We start from the raw sequence: 23,778 nt of genomic DNA on the forward strand, positions 1-23,778 counted from the left end.
AAAAACACACCAAAAACTGTTTTAAGAGTTACTGGAAAATGTGTTTTCGCAAAGATCACCACACGGCATTATCGCATATGGGCCACAACTGCAGCCTCATCCCTCTGACCAGGAGCGGACAGCGCGGAGTTAGAAAGATTGAGAACAGAAAACCAACCCTGTAGAAAGGCACTGCTTTTTCCTTTTCCCATTCTCCATTAAAAAATATGTCTCCTGAAGCTTCAAACAATTCCATTTGCAAATTAGGATCATGAGTACACAGAGCAGCATTTTGGGCAACCTAGAGAGAGGAGGGAGGAGAGAGAGATTTCATAATTTTGGACCTCTAAAGCAACCATAGTGACTGTTTCAAACAGAAGCACTACATTGGGTAGAGAGCATCAGCCCAGCCAGAATGGTCTGTAGCCAGGACCGATGGCAGCTGCATCAGGCAGGTGTCGCACTGGCTACTCCTGTAGTACATAATTCCACAAGTATTTCAATACAGCCTTTCTTTTGTGATGTATCATGAACAGGCTATAAAGCAGGAGCAGTCGCTGTGGTGGGACAGTGCCCGACAGCGGCATCACTGCAGTTTGCCTGGATGGGGTCAGGGCAGAGCAGTATGAGCACCGGATTGGGTCTGGTGCGCCCATGCAGGCCTAACCTTGCTGCCATCCTGCCCTGGCCTGCCCAAGTAAGTGGCAGCAATGCCAGTATCCAAGGCACCACCCGGCCACACCAGCTGCTCCTGCTCTAACAAATCGGAGGGGATGCCAGTAACTCTTGTCTTGTCCACAGTTCTGCTCATCGCATGCCTAGGAAACATGGGTTCAAGCAGTTCTGCCTTTGTCCTGCCTTTTTACTCCAGGAAACACACTCTTTGGCACTCAATTGGAACAAGCATCAATCTGGATAAAACCCAAGTGACGTTTGCTCCAGTTCAGTGGCAAACATCAGGTTTCCCCGAGGGAAAGTGGCAGGGCAAGAGAACGTGTGGATGAGCCCCTTGTCCCTGAGACTCACCTGAACACCAGAGTCCCCTTCCAAAATTTCAGTTTCCTCTATTCTGTTATCCAATACTTTTACAGGTGACCTCACAGAACTTGCCTCTTGTTTATGGGAGGATGCGAAGATACCTTTTAAAACAGCTGCACATCCACCCACTTGGACTAAGGCTCAAACATACATAGCATTTCAAAAACTTGCAAATATCTCAGCATGACGACGTCTCTTTGCAGATCACTCATGCCCCGTGTATGTGGCATCACTTGTTCTCTCCCTTTGCTTTCTAATCAGATTAACATGTTCCTAATTTATATGCTCCAGACTGAGTTAGACAGTTATTCTATCACTAAGGTAAAATAACAGAAGACAAAGATGACATTAAAGTGTATTTTTAACCTATGCAATCTCTTCTTAACCCAGCTATCCTTGCATCCTCCTTGCATCCCATCACAGCTTCAATTCCCAAGGCATCATTCATCTTACCTGGATATAAAGATCTACAAGCTCGTTCTGCCTCAATTTGTAATATATCTTTCCTGCCTGAAGCCAAGCCTGTGCCTCTCTCTCTTTTGCTTGAAGATCAATGAATATCCCAAGGCTTCTTTTAGTGTACTCCAGGGCAGATCTGTATGCCCTAAAAGAAATCACTCAGAGTAAGGAAAGGAAACACCTGTCCCCACTAACACAGTTTGCCACTTTGTTTTCAAGGAAGCTTCTTCCAGCTACCACATACTATTATTGTCAAAGTCAACGCAGACCATCATAATATATCCATTGGTTGCTTTAATACTGTCGGTTCATGGTGCAAATAAAACAAAAACACCTTTCAACTAATAATTTACTTGAAGCTTAAGATGAAATATCAGGTGGCTATTTTTCAATCATTAGACTAGGACAGTGGCGGCTGTGTGTGTGTGTGTGTGTGTGCCATTTTCTCTTCCAAAACATCCTGGACCAGCCCTGAGGATGGCTGTGTGCATGGAGGGAAGGCTAACCAACTGCACAAGTTTCCCTTATGACTTCCTGTCCATAGTGGTCAAGCCATCCACCAGGAGCAGTGATGAATGGGACTTGTCCTTGTGGCAATGTTGTGTCTGAGTGCATGTGGTCCCTCACCTGGCAGCCATTCACTTATTTAAGAGACAGACTGCAGACCTAAACATGCTCCCTACCCTGATTATTCCATTTTCTGGCATGAGAAACGGGATTTGCTTCTTATCAATGGCATACCATTTCCCAAAACAGAATAACAGAAAGAAATGGCGCTTGCTACACAAGTCATGGAAGTTGTAGTTCAGCAATGCCTGGCATACTGGTGGTCAGCAATTGTTTTCTGACTCCAGTTTCTACCCAAGCGAGATTCAGGCACCTGGAGCGCTTGCCTCTCCTTTGAGTCTGACTTAACAGGGCACTGAAGTTCTTTTCCAATTGTGGCCCAGCGGCAGGGCTGCACCGCCATCTTTAGGTGCTGCCTCTCTGCGCCTCAGTGCTGCTGCAGCTAAGAGCATCAAAATAATATGAAATAAAATGCGTAAGATACAAAAAACTAAGAGACAAAAAATAAAACATCCAAGCACTCTGTGCAACAGCTTTACAGGGCTAACAGATAGTCTGTTGCAGTGTTACATATCCACTTGAGAAAGAGGCTGCACAAGCTCTAGGGCAGATCCAGAGGTTTGGAATTGCAACTCCTTTTAGCCCCTGCTAATTGTAGTCCAAAAACTGTTGTAGTCCATTCCGGGTTGGCGCCCCCGGCAATGGCAGAGCTCCTCCGATCGGGAGGAACTTGCTCCGTGGAAAGTTGGGTCTGAACCACCACGACGAAGGCGGAGACCCATTGAAATCACAGGCGGAAGAAGCTTGTGAACCTGGGATTCGGTTGGCACCTTTTGCGCCTCCCCTACTCACGGGGAAACCCTGTTTTGGGGATCTGGAGCAACGTGGGGTGAGCGGCGCGGTGCTTTGAATCGACCGCTTCTTTCACGGAGTGAAGCCGCATTGCTGTTGCCGGAGAGCGCTGACTTTTTCTTGTGGACAATTGGATTTTAAACAACCCGTGAGTAAAACGGAAAATTGTATATCTTTAAATATCTTAATTTGGCATTGAACGGGGAAGGTTCAAAACAGGAAGTCCACCTTCCCCTTTTGTAAATAGACTGAAGCAAAGAGCTTACAAGTTAAGGTCTCGGAAAGCCTTATTGTAAAGGATTAAACTTCCATCGATCGAAATTATTAGACCCCCCTTGGAAGCAGGAGAAGAGGGGGGAAATTTTGGACTGTGTATCCTGCAGGAGAGAGTGATTAAAATTAAATTACCACTGCTCTGAACCTGGGAACGGGCTCCCAGTGATTGACGTTTCGGGAGAGTTCATTGACAGCGAAGAGAACGGATGTTGACAGTCAGTTAAATAAGAGAAATATATTGTTTCCATTGTCCGCTTCTGCGTTTAAAAGGGAGGAAAAGTATCTGAAAATTGAAACTATCTTTACTTTTTTATCTGTGTTGGAAAAGATTGATACAAGTGGAGACTGTTCCCCTCTAGAGGGAGCTTTTGAAACTGTTACAAGAGTGGAGCTGAGAAATCTCCAGCTGCTTGATAAGAACTGTGAGAACTAGAGATTGACCTTGGATATTCAAGAATGTCGACAGGAGAAGCCTTATGGACTGCATTTTCTAAGATAAACCACTTGTTGGAACAGCTTCATAAAAAGATGGATGCTATGACTACTAAAATTGACATTTTGGAACCAAAAGTGAGCACCAATACAGAAATTATTCAGGTTTTGGCACAGGAATCTGTTTCAACAGGACAAATTGCTGAAAAGGAGAAGGAGAAAGTTGCTGTTGTCGAACCTAAAGTAATACAAGGGGGAGCCTTAGCCTTACAGAGGCAAATTGAGGACTACAAGTTGAGGCCCTTTATGATTGAGACTAGAAAAAGTCAGATTTTGAAGATCGGAGCCTGGCCTGGACTAGAAAAGGAATGCTGGAAAGATCCCTCTATGCAGGGATTAACTGACTTTTGGAATATGGACTTGGGTCAGGAGGAGATTGGAGTTCTGGGGGCCTTTGGATTTGGAGGAATTTTGAAACATGCCCAGAAATACTTGATGGATCCTAGTTTTAATTATGGAAATCTGGCTGACCTGTCGAGAAGGAATAAAAGTATCGTTGGATTGGAGTTTCCCCGAGATCTGCTCTTCAGCATCAAAGAATATGAAGAAGACTGGCAGAAGGGACGTGGAAAAGAGTTAAGAGCCTCGGACATAAGATCTCCAGGTTGATGGACCGTATGGAGTTGACGGAAGTGGCTGGTAGAGTCCGAGACTGGGGAGAGGAGATGGTGGAAGAAGATTGGAAATTTAAAGTCTATATATAGAAATATTGTAAAATTAATGAGTGATAGAAAAATGTTGGAAGGAAATTTTATGGCTTTAGCTGAAATGCTATAAGGAGTTAAGTTTAAATAAGTATACTAATTTTAATGGAAATAAGATTAAAAATATGTTAAGACATTTATATGATAGAAAATAGAGAAAGATGGAAAGGAATTGTTGAAACAATTAATGGAAGTGGAATACAAAGAGGGAGGTGAGAGGAGGTCAATGATACAAGGGAATGAAAGATAGAATATGGAAAAGGTATGATGTATGTTTTTAAATTGTTTTTGTTTTATTTGGTATAGTTTATTGTGTTAGTTTAATGTGTTAAGGTTGTGTTTTGTATTGTTTATGTATTGTATTGTTTTTTCTCTTTTTTGTTCTTTTTTTTTCTTTTGTCTTCTTTCTTTCTTTTCTTTTTTGTAAGCTTTAAAAGTAATAAATATTATTTAAAAAACAAAAACAAAAACTGTTGTAGTCCAAAAGCTCTGGACAGTACCAGGCTGGCAAAGGCTGTTCTAGGCCAAACAGAAGCTCTTTGCATTAGTTTCAGTTTTCTTGCATAAAGCTCTAGCACGACGTGTATGGAAGGTGGCTTTTTGCAGGAGCCAGTGTGGTGTAGTGGTTAAGAGCGGTAGTCTCCTAATCTGGGGAACCGGGTTTGCGTCTCCGCTCCTCCACCTGCAGCTGCTGGGTGACCTTGGGCCAGTCACACTTCTCTGAAGTCTCTCAGCCCCACTCACCTCACAGAGTGTTTGTTGTGGGGGAGGAAGGGAAAGGAGAATGTTAGCCGCTTTGAGACTCCTGAAGGGGAGTGAAAGGCGGGATATCAAATCCAAACTCTTCTTCTTCTTCTTCTTTGGGTCTGGCTCACTGACATGAAACTAGCAATGTAACTAAAAAGCTTTCAGTTTGAGACAAATCAGCTTCCCCAACTGCCTCTTCTTACCTTTCTGTGCCTAAAGATAGATACAGCTGACTGATTGTTTCCAATATCTGTCCCTCCATGACTTTGTCAGATATTTTCCTAACTAAGGAGAGTTGATACTCATTGTAGACGACACACAGAGCTTCATCTGGAAGAACTGTACTGTAGAACTGACACAGATGCTGAACGGCCTGGAGCTGCCCTATAAAGAAAAGGGAACAAATGATTTAATGGGAAATGCTGGTTCCAAGGGACCATGCTGCTTTTGTAAGGCCACTGCACAGAGATATGGCTCGGATTGCCCATGACTTCCTGAAGGCTCAGAGTAATTTCTAATAGGCTGAACTCATGCTTCATACAAAAGAACTCCCTGGCTTATTGAGACTGATGAATTAGACAAATTAAAAAATGCTGCATTTTTTATCCACTGATCTATAATTACTTTCATTCTAACAATCTTGATCATCCAGCTGAAGTGGCCAACACATACATGGGCAAGCTGTCATTCTGTCACTCCCAAAGGGAATTGTACAGAACAAAATGGCCGCTTCCAGTGTTTATGGCAACAAACAAACAAACAAAACACACAAACACACACACCTGCCCCACTCAAGGCTGTGGGTGGCTAGATAACCAAATTGTCAAAAAGGAAATACATTTTTTTTACCAGATGGAGGCAGTGCTGCAGCCCTCACATACCTTGTAAAGCAGTGATGGCCAAACTAGGCCCTCCAGCTGTTTTGGGACTACAACTCCCATCATCCCTAGCTAACAGGACCAGTGGTCAGGGATGATGGGAATTGTAGTCCCAAAACAGCTGGAGGGCCAAGTTTGGCCGTCACTGTCGTAAAGAGATCAACAGGACTGCAGATTCTGAAAAGGACTCATGATCTGATCCAGGTCACAATGCACCTTGATGGGACCAGGTGTTGGCTTAGGAATCCCAACTTCTGAAGGTTCTTCCCCCATCCCTAATTAGGGGTTTGATAGAAAGTGGCGGTTTTTATCACCTCACCCTGGTATTTACATCCATTGCTGGTTCCAGCTCATTATAACAAATGAAGAATTTGGAGGTAGCAATCTCTGTCCTGAGAAGCTTTTTCTAGTAGGATGAGGGAAGGGACACAGGGAAGTCCATTGATAATTATGACAAAGAATGAACAAGCTAATTCAAAAGTAGCAAATGAGTTTACAAAGGAAATAAGGGAACCAACTTTTCTCATGTTTCCCTGTGCAGAGATAACTTCTCATCTTAGCATCTGCAACGGTGGCCCTGAAATACAAGTTACCCCAGTTTTGAAAGCAAGATAATATACGTACCTTCCAAATGGTTTGCTTCCATTGCTACCAAAAATGCCCATTCAAAACAACATCTCCCTTTATCTTTATAAATTCCACTGGCATAGTAGCATCCCAGCCTGAGAAGGATGTATATAAAATCTCTGCCACACTCAACACTTGGCAGTTCAGAAAACAGTGTTACTGCTTTAATTAAGAAACGCTCTCCAAGACTTCTGGCAGCTGAATGCAGACAAAGAATTCCAAGGTTGGCCAAAGCCACAGCCTGATTATGTACTATTCCCATCTCTCTTGAAATGCTCAGGGCTTTATAGTAGCTTTCAGCTGCCTGCTTTGTATCATTCATTCTCTTTAAAACAATGGCAATCATGTTATAAACAATACCTAACTGCTGATGACTGCTTTGTGTAGACTCTACTACAGCATTTAAAATGTCCAGAGCCACCGTGTTTTGTTGGTGGAGAATATACAGCCAACTGAGGAAGACTAAATGACCAATAAGTTCTTCACTGCTTGAATGTGCATTTGTATCTAGTGCCTTCTCCATGTAGTCGATTGCTTTTCCGTACTGTTTGTGGTGGCTATACAGTAGAGCTAGATAGCAACAAACCATGCTGCACAACCTTGGGTGTTCTTTGCTGGTCTCTAGCAAGTGGAGTACTTGCCTGAGATAATATGCAGTCTGGGAGGGATGTCTTTGTCCCACAGTTTTCAAACAATGGACTTTGGGAGCATTTTTAAATACTAAGTCAATGCTTCTGAATAACTCCAACAAAGTACATGAGCTGCAAGAAGAGGCGACCTTAACACAGCTTAGCACAAGGTGGGGCAAACACTTCTCACTGTAGAGTGGACCTAGCTTAAAATAGCAATCAACTGACAATGAGCCATTTTGTAAACCCAAGGCATTACTCAGAAGCTGCAGCCTTTCTAGGAATGGCAGGGCTTCCTCGCCCTGGCGGAAGTTCAGATAGTGCTTTGCTAGCAGGAAGCATGCTCTAGCTTCTGCATACTTGCTTTGACTCAGCACTGCCCTTTTTAAAGCATACTTCAGAATATCTGATTCCATTCTGGTGCTGCTGATATAGCTGGGAATTCCCATAAGCAAAGAAGCAACCTTTTCAAAAAAGCAAGCACACTTTTCCTTGTTCTTTTGTTTCAGGTAGATACCAGTTAGATTTGTATAAAGAGAAGCTATAAGGAAGAGGTCACTAAAATCTCCCTGTGCTGTTGCCAAAGCTTCTTCAAAATAAACCCGAGCTTGAGAAAGCTTGAACTTCCGGACACTCATTCTCCCCAGGAGATAGCAGAGTCGCGCCAAAGCCCTTGGCAGACTTGCTCGTTTGGCTGCTTCCCTTGCCAGTACAAAATAATCAACCAGATCTTCCTCGCTGGCATAGCCATGGAATAGGGTGCTAAGAAAGGAAAATGAGAGGTCATATATGCTTTTGAAATTGCTCTCATATCCTTTGCAGTTCAGAAACAACAGTAAGGAATCAAAGATTTCTGGCCCACAAACTCCATCATCTGGGCATATGCAGAAGTGTGGATCCTGGGATTTAGAAGGCATCTCCTCATCTGAAGCAGAGAGTGGCCTTTTCTGATCCTTGACCTCTTCCCTGTGCAACTGTAAGCTTCTCGCTTTCATCAGGGAATGCACCATATTGTCTTTCATTGTGCCAGAATGCTTGTTAAGGAAGGAATGTGACATCTCTGAAATACAAAAGACAGAGAATCGCAGGAAGTAAGGGAAACATAAGTCATAATAATTCATTGTGATAAATGCCCAGGTCTAATTACCAGGTCAGAAGTCAGTTTATGAACCATGTATGAGAGAGGGGGGCTTCCATAGGCAAAGCAGAGCAAGGGTACATGTGGGCCTGAGGTACTTCATATATTTCACAAGCAACATCTGATAACATTCTCAGAGCAGAAGACCTGCTTATGGGACATTTATCCTGATTTGTCTGCAGAGAGATTAGACAATGTTTGCTCTTTAATGAGCATTCATTCTGATTTGTTTGTGGGGAGACTAGAGGGTGTTGCATACAAGCAAGTGCTGTCTCAAACGTCACATTGCATTTCTCTGTCGCTTTCTTTTTTGCAAGAAGTCTGATATTTTGGGAAAGTGGCTTGTTGTGTAAGACACTGCAATCAACTGCAATGGCACAACCTGGAATTTGCCAGTATGGAACTGAATCCCACCTGAAAATAGCAACAGAAATAATAAGATCAGGTCTGGTCCAAAGCAGCCAGCACCTGCTCAACGAACGGCAAAATCTGCTTTTCAGAGGAAAAAGTAAACTGCATTACATTGCTGATATACATTTATCTCATTGCAGAAGAAGAAATATCAAGAACTACAAGAAAAACATTGGACCAACTAGGGAAGACAGAGGAAAGAGCGGGACAGGATTTCAGTCAGGGAAAAGGCATCAGGAAAGGATTGAACTGCTTCCTGCAGAGCCTTTTCCACAATCCAATGCAGCTGTTTGCACTTTGAAAAGGTCGGGGTGTGGGGAGATGCACATATTGATAATCCCTCTGCTTTGCCCTTTTACCTCGCTCGGTAGATTTCTCCAATTCAAAATCTTCCTGGCCATCTGATAATAGAAGGAAAAACATTTAAGCCACTCCATCGCTGTAGTTATTGCAGAGAATGGAACTACACAAAATATGCAGTGTGAACACAATTCTTTTCATTAATTCCACCTGGTCATTTTCCGGTGTATTAAGCACAACCCTGGATCACAATAGCCCTATTGCATATATTTTGTAAATAAGAATCTGAAATTTCACAGAATGAAGCCAGTAGAAATTGTAATTCATTTGTGGTGACGGAACAGGAGCAAGGCAGAATATGAATTCTGAACACTTGCTCATGATTTCAAGTCTTAACAGCTGCTCTAATGAAAATGAAAACATTGGATTCTGCATGTTGTTTGATGTGATATTTTTGCAAAAAGAAGCCACTAGGAAGGCTGAAAGGTCAAAGCCAGGAGACAGCAGTTTTTATATTTAATGAGGATTTTATCCTTATTGTATATTAACTGGCATATGGATAGTTTTTGTCTTTATACTTGGATGTTTTGCGAAAAATAATTTTTTGGAGTTAACTGTTATAGACTTTAGCTTTCTCCAGAATAACTCAAGTTATTGAATCTGAAAGTTGATACAGTTAAGTTGTTCTGAGCTCAATGAGACTTAAACAATATTACTGGATATTCCACATTGGCATTTTATTGGATATTCCACAGCACAAAATGAAAGGTGTGGACATGCAGATAAGAACACAACACTGGAGTTGCTTACCTAATTGATATAAATTACAAATGTTATAATGTGATGTTTGTGCCAAGAGATTCACCACATTTTCTTCCAAAAGGGCATTTTCTTCTGCAGAAATAGAATGCTCCTCTTCAAAGAAAGCCAGGCATGGTGGTCTGAAGGAAGCACACGATACAGAGGAGTTAGGACACAGGTAGGCAACCTAAGGCCCAGGGGCCACAAGCAGCCCAAGGGGGTCATTTAAGCAGCCCCTGAGCCGCCCCGAACAAAAAGGCAGGAAGTGAGCAAACACAACGATGAATTTAGGGTGTTTAAAATGTGAAATTGCACATGCTCAGAGTGTCTTATTTTTGCATGTTAAGGTTGGCAAAAAATAAAAATAAATGGGGGAGGGTTTGCTGGGACTTGTGAAACTGTGAAAGATACTACAATACTTATTTTGTGGTTGCTTGTTTCATGTGTTCCTGGTGGAGGCTATTTTGGGAAGGGTGCCTGAGCCCTCTGTCCTTGGCTATGAACAAGAGGAGGAGTCAAACAAGGGGAACAAACTTATACATTTGGCCTTCAGAAAGTAGAGGCTGTCAGAAAGGAAGAAAGTGAATGGGGCAGAGAGTTGTGCTGGGTCTTGAAGATGCTGTTTCGGCTGTGGAAGCCCTAAGCATGCAACAAGAGCACCAAAACCAAAACCAAACCCAGGGATAATGATCCTGCGTCTCGCATACTGCACTGCTTTCAGCTAACCTGTCAGTTCTTTGCTTGAAGGCTTCCAGTCTCAACTGCCACTTGGAAATAGCTTTCCTCAAATAAACATACCTAGTGGGCATAGCCGGGGGGGGGGCAGAGGGGCAGCTGCTCCCCCCAAATCAAGTAAATCAATAAAAACACTTAACTAACTGAGGTTCTGCCCCCCCCCAACATGAAGCCTGCTCCCCACTAACATAAATCCTGGCTACGCCCATGAATGGAAGTCACTTCTAGCCTTTGAGAGCAGTAAGTATAACTGGAGAACAGAATATTCCTGTGTCTATTACAATATAGTTAGCTATAAAGCTTTTGAGTTCTATGTTCTAATGCCCAAACTTGGAGTAAAAGATGTGCGTTCATGACCTCCGATGCACAGCAGTAGAAACATTCCTAAAAGTGGAATTTGTTGGTGGATAGAGCCTGGCTTTATGGTCATCCATAGTACTTACTCTGCTGCAGTCGTCTCGAAGTCATCAGGTTTGACATGGCTACTCTGCACAAAACCAACCTGGCCAGTAGGGGCATGTTTTCCCACAAACCACTTCATGCATTTCATAAAGTAGCCAATAATTTCAATTCTGTCTCCTTTCTGGAAGCCAATTTCCTCAGGCACAGCACTTTCGTGGCTAACAATTGCTACAGAAAATCCTGTGGCTGAATAACAAAGAATTGGGAAATACAGTAACTTATTTAAAATAAGGTATCAAGGCAATATGTTGTCAACATCATTACTTTTAGTATTACAAGTCACATGAGAAATAAGAGTAAATAGATTTTGATGTAACAAAGAGGCAAGAGGTGATTTGGTTGGGTTGAGTGGGACTTGCTGCATGCCATAATTTGATGCTGCAGGTGACTAATTATTATTATTATTATTATTATTATTATTATTATTATTATTATTTATTTACACCCTGCCCACCTGGCTGGGTTTCCCCAGCCAGTCTAGTATCAGCACAGCCATTCTCAGTTACAGCAAACATTAGCATTTGCAGGTGGTGAGAAGGGACTCACAGTAATGATAAGTAGGGATCCCCCTGCCCCAATGTGGACTAAAGTAGTTACTCACACCAGCAACCACAGGCCATATATCAGAGATAAAAACACAGAGACCAGACCCTCCAACAAACCCAGAAGTCAACTTTGTTCCCGTATCTACTTAGGCAACACTATTAAAAGACCCCAAAATGTCGGCTAACACACCCAGGATTCATTCACCTGCTTATCTTCCTATATGATCTAAGTGATTTGATTCCCCTCCCCATTCTCAGCAGCACAATGTTCCTGAGCTGTTCTAAGTTAGGTGTTGTTTGGAGATGGCTGGGAGAGAAGAACTGTCTGGTTTTACAGGACATTTGGCACATGCACGCACCCTATTCAGAGAACTAAGAAGCCTCAAATTGTTTTAATTCTTACAAATCCTGCAGAATTCTCTTAAATCAGAATTGTGCAAATATATTTTTTAAAAGCCAAGCAAGCTGCGGTTTAATGCTAGAAACTTAGAGCTTGTCCAGACTTCCTTTCATGCCATGTTTCTCGCTTTAAAGCTCCTTGTCTGAGCACTTGTGGCTCCCCCCCTCCCCCCGGTACTTTCCCCGCGAAAACCCAAATGGCAACCTCCAGAAAATGTCAAATGGCAAACTGCAGAAAACCCAAATTGCCATTTATTCTGATTCAGCATTAAAGAGCAGGTTTTTCTGAGGAGAGTGAGGGATGGGTGATTACGGGGAGGGACAAAACATAAATAAAACAAAAGACAGAGGATATTTTCTCCAGTGATGTGGATAGCAAGCAGGGGAATAACAATTAATATGGAGAGTGAAAAATGGGAGCGTGTGGACCCTCATGTAATCAGGCACCAATAATATTGGATCTGAATGACCCATTTGTGAGATTATGTCCCCATCTGAATCAGGACGCAGCCTAGGACTGGTTAGGGCCAGTTCAGCCTTGAAGCTCACTGTGTGACTTGGACAATAGTACCTCAAAACCTGAGGCTTGCTATGAGAAGAAGTGGAAAGGGGAGAACCAAGCAATGATAGATGACAGACGGACAACAAAACTATATAAATATGCAACACACCAACACAAAGTATAAAACACCGAAGTCAGCTTTGCAGCATTGACATAGGGCTTCTTCACACTTCCACTTGCCATGCTACTTTCCCTGGGAAAACCTGCAGTTTAGTGCTGAATCGGAACAAACACAACTGGGTTTTCTGTGATTGCCGTTTGTTCTGGTTTATTGCTAAAGAGTGGATTTCCTGGGGGAAAGCAGTGGGGCAAAGGCAAAACCGCCTGGACCTGTGCCTGGGAAGCATGGGACAAGTGGACAAGTCCTCCATGTAAAGGGGGCCTCCTATGATAAACAATGATGCAACATGGCTGGTTGTCCTGGGCAAGGTGGTCTCAAAGCATAGGCATTGCCACAAGGTCAAATTCCCAACTTTATATTTTTTATTTAATCTTTATTGATTTTATGCAATGAATCACAGTTGTAACTCTCCATCAGTAGTGTAAATAAAAGAAGTAAAAAAACGTTGGGAATAAGGTAAAGTTATTCCTGTATTGAGACTTCCCTCCTTCTCTACATTTCTATATCAACTGCATGTTAAACAGCATCTATTTTGCAGTTATCCAATACGTCCAAGAATTGTATCACATTGCAGGAGTCATTCAAAGCCTGCCAAAGATTTTACATGTTTACATTGATCTTTTAAATATCGTCTGTATTTATCCCATTCTCTGTTAAATTGTTGATCTTCTTGATTCCTAACTTTCCCTGTCAATCTTGCCATCTCAGCATACTCAGATAATTTTGTCTGCCGTTCCATTTTTGTCAGTATAAATTCCCAGCTTACCAGCAAGCCCAGTTTGCAGCAGCACACAGTGCCAGGAGGGACCACAGTCTTTCCCCATATGGTTTGCCTGGCTGTGGGGAAGGGGCTTCCCAAACCAGGGAACCAATCAGAGACCGGGCTCTGGCTTCCCTGGGCAGCGCCTGGGAGTGGAGCTAATTGAGACTTCCTTGGTCAGTCTGCTCCCAGGGCGGAAAAGGAGGCCCACGCCTGCTCTCCGCTTCCTTCTGTAGTATAGTCTCCTTTTACAGGGGAATCCCACCCTCCAGCATTGCTATGGACACAGTTGGTTGCTGATTCCCAAGGCCTGAGAGAAATTTTTTTACCAGCAGACGGATTGGCTAGGGTTCTGTGGGGTTTTTGCCTACCTCATAAAGGTAAAGGGACCCCTGACCATTAGGTCCAGTTGTGGCCGACTCTGGGGTTGCGGTGCTCATCTCGCTTTATTGGCCGAGAGAGCTGGTGTACAGCTTCTGGGTCATGTGGCCAGCAGGACTAAGCCGCTTCTGGCAAACCAGAGCAGCGCACGGAAACGCCATTTACCTTCCCGCTGGAGCGGGACCAATTTATCTACTTGCACTTTGATGTGCTTTCGAACTGCAAGGCACAAAATGGAGTTTTCTCATTTTCGTTCTTGTCACAACTCATCAGAACTATTACAACTTCTGTCTTAATAGCAGTTACTTACCTATTTGATCTGCGGCTGCAGATTCATTTCTTACAGCAAAATCAGCAGAGTCTGTGTTTTCTTTCAGAAACCATCTAGCATGGGAAAGGTTCAAGGAAATTAGTTTGGCCTGCCATAACAGTAATGGCAATTTTAACATCAGGTCAATTTCAACGCTCATTTGGTTATAAGAAAGGGAAACTGCACCAAAGGCAGAAATGTAGAGAAAGTATGGAGCATATTAATACAGTTAATACTGGTGATGCAAAACACCACTGTTCAAGGCACATTTAACTCCGCTGGATTGTGGCTGCTTATATATATTATCTAACTGTTGTTGCTAAATTTAGATTTGCAATAGAGCTATGTTAAAATATTCACTGTGAAATGTTACACTTAGTTTTTAGCATATAAAGCTGATCACCTAAAGCCCTACGCACTATTCTATATAGCAATGTTTATTCCAAATGGAAAATGGCAGAGCTTTCAAGACCGCTCATTTCATCATCGGAAGCCATCAATTAAAAAAGCAGAGCAACATCAGGGCTATGCGAAACAATTCCCTGTTGCATTCAGTGAATTCTTGAGATGGCATTTGGAACATGCCTGCGAGCCATGCTTGTCTGCAGTGAGTGACCACACATGGAAGGCTGTGCAGTTCTGCCCTCTTCATGCTGGTGCTGCATGCATGGACAACAGTCATGGGTCAATGTGGAAGAGCCCACGTGATCCTACTGCTGCCCTCAAACATTCATTGAGGGGCGTCTGTGTCTTCTGAACACCTCTGCTGTTGCACACTCTTTTCATATGTTTGTTGTGTGTGGTAAGCTGGCCAATCTTTTTCTTTTTCTTTTTCTTTTTCTTTTTCTTTTTCTAGACAAATGGCTATATTTTGTGTGCAGGTTGGATATGGCATACGTTCAAGGAGATAACAATTCTTGCCATGCATAGAAAATGCTGTCACTTTCACTAGACATCAAAACATTTAAATATTAATCCTTCTCCATCTGCTGTAAAACTGGGGGAAATTATGAAGAAATGAGCATGTACTTTTATTACAGAACAGTCATTTGGTGTATATTTGCAAGTACACGTGCACACACAGGTGGAACCGAAAGTTAAGTTCAGCGACCTACTGATGGAACGGGATCAGGGGCTCTGGCAAGCCCTTAGCCAGGCTTCCCTCCGTTTCTTCAGGAGCTTTCTCAGTAGCGGACCAATTCAGCTGGTGAATTCCGACTCCAGCGTCTGCAGCTCTTCTCTCACTTACGTTTTCATTATGATATACAAAGAAGGTACCTTGAGAAAAAAGCTGTATTTGAAAACATATCAAGTATTTTTGCAGTCATTTTAACACGAGCCACATAAAATGAACCCCAAATGAGCCAACCCAGACCCTGTGGGAGGGGCGTTTCTCTCTCTGAAACATGAAGTACACTCTTGACCATTGTCTTTTCTTTTATGTTTGATGCTGTTAAATCAAATAAGGGGTTGTGGTGAAGGTTTTATGGTCATATTTGCAGGGGGTTGGACTAGATGACCTTTGGTGGACCCCTTCCAACTCTACAATTCTATGATTCTGTGGTTCTATGGGTTGTTGGGTTTTTGGTGTGTGTGTGTGGGGGGGGGTGATCCTGATGTATATTGTGCTCTAGAAGGCTTAGTTTGGTCAGAATCAAGTATATGCTTCCAGAGTTAATGCTAAATACATTAAAGGTAAAGGGACCCCTGACCGTTAGGTCCAGTCGTGGCCGACTCTGGGGTTGCGGTGCTCATCTCACTCTACTGGCCAAGGGAGCCGGCGTACAGCTTCCGGGTCATGTGGCCAGCATGACTAAGCTGCTTCTGGCAAACCAGAGCAGTGCACGGAAACGCCGTTTACCTTCCCACCGGATTGGTACCTATTTATCTACTTGCACTTTGACGTGCTTTCGAACTGCTAGGTGGGCAGGAGCAGGGACCGAGCAACGGGAACTCACCCCATTGCGGGTCGAACCACCGACCTTCTGATCGGCAAGTCCTAGGCTCTGTGGTTTAACCCACAGCGCCATGTGCGTAAATACATTACTTCTGGGTAAATGAGCCACCATAGCCACTAGAGGGCCGTGAAAATTTGTATCCCAGGCTCTTTAGACTCATCTGTTGTTGTTTAGTCGTGTCCGACTCTTCGTGACCCCATGGACCAGGGCACGCCAGGCACTCCTGTCTTCCACTACTCATGTACTATCTGAAACCAATGGGGTGCACTGGTTGCCGGATGTGAAATATATTAGCATTATTTTTAGCTCTCCCACCCAACTATCAAGTCCTGGGCAAACAGGGGTTTCAGGAAAACCAGGCAGAAAAAGGTTTCCCCCCTTTTTCCACTAACTCCCTTGCCCCAAAGAGTTGGACCCCTGGCTGGAAGCTCCTCCTTCTGCTGAGAGGGGCCCCCACACCGGGACATTTTGTAATATGGAATAGTCACCATTTGTTCCCAAAGATCATCATGTAATTTAACTCCATGAATATTTAGTATTTCCGGACAATTACTAATACAAACTCAGTACCTTCTTGAATTAATAGGCCTCTGTATATCATACCAAGACATTCCTCATCAAGACTAACATCAATTCCAATTGATTCCTCTGATGAAGAGAGCCAGAAATAATCATCTAGCAACAGATTCTCCATACAATGATTTAAAAAACCTGCCGAAGAAATTTTTCAGTGTAAGTGGGGTTTTTTTCATAAAGCCGGTAATAGCAGAAACAAGGGCAGGTAACAAGGTGTAGCTGACCTGTGAGTAGTTCCAAGATCACTGTTTTAGATTGCTGTTTTTTTTATTGAAATGCATCTTATCATTTTGTAACAGTTTTATGTGAACTGTCTTGCGAGATCTTTGCCTTAAAAGGTGGCCTAGAAATAAAATATCCTGGCCAGGGCATGTTTTCGCTGGGAATAAGATTGATAATGTTTTTTTCTAATCTGCATAGTGTTTGTGTCTGCTATAACCTTTTGGAAGCAAAGACAGCAAAGGTTATTTGAACCTATTTCATCCATAAACTACTAATTCTGCCCACCCTCAATGATATGAACCCTTTAAGGGGGCTGATTTTGAAAACTAGGGCAAGAAGGCTGTGCATGTAACCTACTTTTTATGCATTTCTGAATTCAGTTCATTTGTCGTAACAGAGATGAAACAAACTTTTTGCAACTAAAGAAAAAGGACTTGAAAGCAAGCGTGAAGAATAAAAACTCTATGCTCTATGCTCTCATAACCTCAAAGTTAGATTACTGCAGCATGTTATACGTAGGGCTGCCTCTGAAGATGGTTCAGAAACTTCAGCTGGTGCAGAATTTGGCAGCCAGATTGATTACTGGGGCAAAATGATTCAGGCACATTACACCGATCCTGGCTGGACTACAGTAGCTGACAATTAGTTTTTGGGCCCAATTCAAAGTGCTGGTTCTGACCTATAAAGGCTTAAAATGGCTCAGGACCACAATACCTCAAGGACTGCCTCTTTCCATATGAATCTACCCAGACCCTGAGATCATCATCTGAGACCCTCCTTCATGTGCTTCCTCCACGAGAGGTCCGGAGGGTGGCAACGTGAGAACAGGGCCTTCTCTGCAGTGGCTCCCTGTCTGTGGAATGCTCTCCCGAGTGATGTTCACCTGGCGCCTTCATTTTACACCTTTAGGCACCAGGCAATAATGTTCCTCTTCAATCAGGCCTTTGGCTTATTAACACCCGGTGCCCTATTAAATGTGTTGTTGGGTGGGGGACTGTTAGTTTGTTTTTTGTTCTTACTTTTATTATGTACTTTGTGCTTTTTATTTTGTAATTTTATGTTGTGAACCACCCTGAGATCTACAGATGAAGGGCAGGGTATAATAAAATAAAATAAAATAAATAAAATATCATTGTCATCGTCATCATAGTGCTCAATTATGTACTTTTAGTTTATGACACCCATCTTCAGCCAAACAGAAATGGAGAGTTTACAGTCCTCAGTTTTATCTAGTGGAAGCTATGCTGATAAATATTTCATCCTTACAAGTGTTTTCACTTTGAGTAATGAGTAAAGATGTTGAAAACCCTTCCATTTTCAAGCCCTTTGGTACCTGTAAAAATCCAACAGCATGTTTCCAAAAAAGAAAGCAGAAAAAATAGCAAGCATTGAAAAAAGCTGGTTTATATTTCTTACTATGAAGAAATGTACTGTGAGGACTTATATTTACAATAGCAACAATCACAAAAAAATCTTAACTTTCCTATAGGCAGAAGTGCTTTACCAAGGGAATAATAAGTTACAAACTTCCAGATTTCTTCAAAGGTCCAAAATGTCACCACTATTAGTTGGTCTTCACTGTGAATGGACAGCAGCCTGGCAGACAACTCCTAAGAAAGGCAAAAACACCCATGTGTTGCTGATTGTTGCTTTTGACTAAATTTATATCCTGTCCTTCCTCCCAAGGGAGCCTAGGGCAGCGAATAAGTGATGAAACAATACAAATTCTGTGAAACATCTTTAAAATATAGATATATATTTAAAAACAGTTCCAATACAGATGAAGACAATACATATATGCGAGTCCTATGGAAGGAACCAGTTAAATCATATTTGAGCTAAAAGAGAAAAAACCATGGTGGAAATAATTAAACCACAAGTTTGCCCCAAGAGAAACAGACCTACGGAAGCTACATTAGTGATTGGAGTGAGAAAGAGCAACCCAGCTGCACCGAGTAAAGCAAAAAAGCATACATGTATTTTGCAACTAGGGCTTTTTTCCTAGAAAAAGAGGTGCCAGAACTCGGTTCTGGTGAGTTCCAGCTGGAAAAAAAAGCCCTGCATGTGTTAATAGGAATGTAAATTGAGTGGTCAATGTGCACAACTGGCCATTGTGCAGAGTCACCAGGTTTCAGAGAAGGTGCACATAATCCTGCGAGTTTATCTTTGAGATCACCTTATGCCATATCTGCCACCAGACCATTTCGATTTGCGGAACTGGCACTGCTACAGGTGCCACATAATAATTGTTCAGTGTTCGAAAGAAATCAATCTTTTAGCGTGCCAGCACTCACAATTTGAGACGCCCTGCCTACTGACATCAGGCGAGCACCTTCATTGGACTTTTCTCAGTGCCTACTAAAAACATTTTTGTTTAGACAAAGCCTAACCAGATATGCAGAATGTTCACATATGTTTCAATCCATTTTTAGCTTATTGCTGTTTTAATTAATTTAATCTGAACATTTTAAATAATTTTTAACTGTTTTTTTACTGATCATTGTATTGTTTTGTAAATTGCTTTGAGATTTTTTTATTTTTTTATTTTATAATCAAGTGGTATATAAATTGTATGAAACAAACAAACTTTTCGTGAAGAGAGAATTGCATATTCCCAGTCAATATACATAATTTCCAACAGTCTTGCGAAATGAGCATATATTTACTGTTTTATACATTCTCCAGATATGATGCATAATCTCCAAAGGGAATTAAAATAAAAATAAATAAAATATTGTCCGGTAGCCCCTTATAAACTAAGGTGCAACTGGACCATTTTTTATTATTTTTATTTTTATTTCAACTGCGTCAGACCAACACGGCTATCTACCTGAATCTAGAATCTCCAAAGAGGTTTGGGCATGTGTCAATTGCATTTGGTACATTTGCTGGGTAATATGCACATTGTCTGGTTAGTATGCAGAGTCTCCAAGAAACATGCCATTTTCTATTTCTTGTTCAGAAGTGTGCAATCTGCACTCCCTGGGCTGCTTCAGTGCCAATCTATAATCTTACATGGGCCACAACATACCCAGCCAAGCTGCAGGAAAAAGAAGTGGGGGCCCTCTAGATAAATCCTAAATTTTGTCTGCAGTCCAGGTCCCTTCTCACCAACCTGACCTGGATGCTCCACTCAGCTGAGCAGCACAAGGGGGCAGTGAAGAGGAAGGAAAGTTTTAACCAGCAGAGGAAAAAAAAGGCTGGACTTGGACTTGGACTAATCTTTCAGCAGTGGACTGAGCCAGAAATGGCAGTGGGAAGGATTAGCGGTACTTTACACCCTTTCTCTTTACACCCTTTCTCTTGCCTGGTTAAATATCCCTTCCCCTGCATTTCCCCATGATAACTGGGCCCCTTGCTACTATTAAACTTTTTCCTAAACTTAATAGCAGCGGTGGTGGGGATGCATCAGAATGATGGCAGGGGGAGGGAAGGTTTAAACTTTCCTTTCCCTGCACTTCCCCTTGTGTGGCTCAGCTGACTGGGGAGCAGCTGAGAGTGGGGGGGGGGGGGAGAGAGAGAGAGCAGGACTGCGGGGGTGGGGTGGGGTGGGGAGGAGCTAATCTTCATCCAGAGACGACCTTCCTGCTGCTCGTCTGATCAGACGCAATAATCCTTCTTGGGTTGAATTGTGAGGAAAGTGGGGAGGGTGTGGAAACGCCTCCTGGGAAGCAAAGTGGGCGGAAAGAGATTCACATCTGTGCCAGGCGCCTGAAAGCAGCAAGTGAGCCTGTGAATAACCCTCCTCTCAGGCCATTTAGGGCTTTCAAAGATGAATACTGTAACTGGCCTGAGAATACAGCAGGTGCTGTTATTTCAGCTTTATAGCATTCTAAGCATTGGCAGCCAAGTTGACAGCTTTGCTTTATCATAAAGCATCAAGAAATAAGGTTGACTTCAGCTACAGAGCTAAAATTATTTCCCCCTTAAGTTGTGACCATTTTGTGCTTTGCAGGTAACAGAGACAGGGATGCCCAGCCATATTTTCTACACGAAGGATAGCAGGCTGTGCAAAAACAATTCCCATGGCTTATTATAGATCCTGGAAGCTTAATTTTGTGGCACTGAAGGCAATTGTGGATAATAACTGGTTGTAAATGACTTACACAGAAAACTGCCCTGGCTTTTTTGTCATCGTTTTCCAGAAGACGAAGTCGTCCTCCCAGATAACCCTGCAGCTGAGAGTCAGGAAGCCCAGTCTTACATCTTACCATGGTTATCTTCAGGGGTAAATCTGAAAAGATGTGTTTGGTAGACTGTGAATATGAACATATGATTAACCTACCTTATACTGAAGTCAGATTACTTCATCTAGCTTAGAACTGTCTACTTTGATTGGCAGTGGCTTGCAGATGCCTCTTCCTTTTGCAAAAGGATATGTGAATATTTGCAGTATTTCACTTTTTTATTATGAAAGACAAGGAATAAAGACTATACTATATATACTAAATATAAATAAATTAATGTGGTAAAAATTAGAATACCAACAGTAGTACGTACAGTTCTATGCATATTAACTCAGAAGTAAGTACCGCTATGGAACTTAAAAAGGTAAAGGTACCCCTGCCCGTACGGGCCAGTCGTGTCCAATTCTAGGGTTGTGCGCCCATCTCACTTAAGAGGCCGGGGGCCAGCGCTGTCTGGAGACACTTCCGGGTCACGTGGCCAGCGTGACGAAGCTGCTCTGGCGAGCTAGCACCAGCGCAGCACACGGAAACGCCGTTTACCTTCCCACTATAAAGTGGTACCTATTTATCTACTTGCACTTAAGGGTGCTTTCGAACTGCTAGGTTGGCAGGCGGTGGGACCGAAAGACGGGAGCTCACCCCGCCGCAGGGATTCAAATCGCCGACCATACGATCGGCAAGTCCTAGGCACTGAGGTTTTACCCACAGCGCCACCCGCGTCCCTTACTATGGAACTTACTTCCAAGTAATTGTACCTATCTAAAACATCAGAAATGTCAAAAAGATATTTTCATCATGTATAGCAGAAATATTCCATTGTTAAAAATGTGTTGAATAATATTATGAACAGAAAAACAGGGAATTTAAGCATGCAGAGTAATCTCCTGAACCACAGCCAGTTGAATGCAAGCTGAATGCATTCATGAATGCAAATTATCCCCTTACTTAACAGAACTTCAATTGAGACACTCCTTTTTCTAAGAACAAAACCAAATAAATAATACGTTACCCCTGTGATTTTCCCTTTTAGACTGCAATGCTACCATAATTGACATAGTTTCAAAGGCAACATATGAGTATTGAAGCAGATTGAACTATTCTTCTTCTTCTTCAGGTATCTGAAGAAGTGTGATTGCACACAAAAGCTCATACCAGTAACAAACTTAGTTGGTCTCTAAGGTGCTACTGGATTTTTTTTTTTAAATTTTATTATTATTATTGTTATTATTATTATATGTTTGAGGGTTGACAAGAGGCGAAACAACTGGAGGACGTTAACAGGCCTTACCTTTTTGCTGCTGCTGCTGCTGCAATGCCATTTTCTCATTCACATTGGACAAAGGCACAAGCTTGCAAGGAGAGGTGCTCTCTCCCAGTGGCTCAGCATTCTCTTCCCAGCTGGTTTTCTGCTTGGGTTGCAGGTGTGAGGGAGAGATGCAAGGATTCTTTCCCTCTGTGACAGCATCATACTCAGAAACAGATGTGCCAAATTGTTCTTCTCCTGTTGCTGCTGAGGACTCCATCTTTTTCAGGTACTACCAGCTCTATAAAAAGCAAATTACCACACAAACTCTGTTGGTGTCGCTGAAGTGATATAGTATTGTGGCTATGAGACTGAGCTACCACTTCCACTAAAGAACTTAAGAAAATGTCTCTCATGAGAAAAAGAATTTGTTTCTAGATAACAGTCACAGCTGCAGAAGTCCAAGACTATAGTTTTTAAGCAGGCTATATTAAGGTGGATTGAGTGGCTAATAATAACAAGAACATTAAAAGCATCTAATATGGTGAAGGTACCTTTGGATCAATCAGTGACTGTTGGTATTGTTCAGCAATTGATGGCTGAACAATTAAAAATGATCTGATCAATGTTTGATGAAAATGAAGAAAATGAACCAGATGATAATGGAAAAAAGGAGTCAGAGGAATATGAGGCAGAAAATGGAAATGGGGAATACACAGAGGCCCCAGACCAAACTGATGAAAAGTTGGCAGGACTAGATCAAGAAATGATCAAATGGAAGGAACCTGGTGGTCATGTGGAAAGCGAAAGGGAAATGGAGATGACCTCCATACAAGGATTTAGAGGAGAAGTAGAAGATAAAGTCACAAATGATTTGGATAACTGTCTGGATATAGTGTTGATGAAGTGAAGAGCAGAAAAAAAGCTTTCAGTCTTCATTCCTGGCCTTTTTTTAGTTTTAGCAGAGAGAAAGTACTTTGCATACAATCTAGAGTGAATTAAGAGAATGTTGCTATTAAAAAGACTGGGGAAAATAAAAATGGAAGGTCTAAGAGGTGGAGATTGGGATACCATTGTAAACACAACAGGACACGGAGCTGAACATATGGATCTGGATATGAACAAGCAGATATATAATGAGAAAAATAGAATACTGGTCCAATGTGTGATCTTAGCGGAGGGACAATGGACATGGATAGAATAATTTAGTATTATTCAGTATGGAGTAATGATGTGGGGAATTAATAAAGGTAAAATTAAAATGGTTAAAATTCATTAATAATAATAATGGGTGGTGGTTCTTCTTTGGATCAAAGCTGGTTTGGAGGAAAACACATCAAAATGCAGTATTTCATATGATACAGGATATGGGTTGCTGCTAACACTGTGTGTACACATCTTCCCAAAGTAGTGCTGGGA

The 23,778-nt window shown here is 42.3% G+C and overlaps 1 protein-coding gene across 5 annotated transcripts in view; it reads right to left on the reverse strand.

Annotated features, from left to right (window-relative positions):
• Nucleotides 1-23,778, reverse strand: part of SH3TC1 (SH3 domain and tetratricopeptide repeats 1) — a 41,778-nt gene that overhangs the window by 4,633 nt on the left and 13,367 nt on the right. For 4 of the 5 annotated variants that reach the window (XM_081876203.1, XM_081876205.1, XM_081876204.1 and 1 more), the window contains exons 2-14: nt 22,405-22,660; nt 21,036-21,163; nt 18,434-18,539; nt 16,702-16,842; nt 15,289-15,451; nt 14,174-14,247; nt 11,077-11,281; nt 9,908-10,038; nt 9,157-9,198; nt 6,617-8,308; nt 5,318-5,498; nt 1,471-1,621; nt 158-280 (exon numbers count right to left, since the gene is read on the reverse strand). In XM_081876203.1, coding sequence (XP_081732329.1) covers nt 158-280; nt 1,471-1,621; nt 5,318-5,498; nt 6,617-8,308; nt 9,157-9,198; nt 9,908-10,038; nt 11,077-11,281; nt 14,174-14,247; nt 15,289-15,451; nt 16,702-16,842; nt 18,434-18,539; nt 21,036-21,163; nt 22,405-22,639 — 3,372 coding nt within the window. In that variant the 5' untranslated portion in view covers nt 22,640-22,660. Of the gene's footprint in view, nt 1-157; nt 281-1,470; nt 1,622-5,317; nt 5,499-6,616; nt 8,309-9,156; nt 9,199-9,907; nt 10,039-11,076; nt 11,282-14,173; nt 14,248-15,288; nt 15,452-16,701; nt 16,843-18,195; nt 18,260-18,433; nt 18,540-21,035; nt 21,164-22,404; nt 22,661-23,778 lie in introns of those variants that run through there. The other variant, XM_081876206.1, reaches the window with a different exon arrangement.

This window comes from Podarcis erhardii (genome assembly GCF_964252035.2).
Source record: "Podarcis erhardii genome assembly, chromosome: 9".
Taxonomy (NCBI): Eukaryota; Metazoa; Chordata; class Lepidosauria; order Squamata; family Lacertidae; genus Podarcis; species Podarcis erhardii.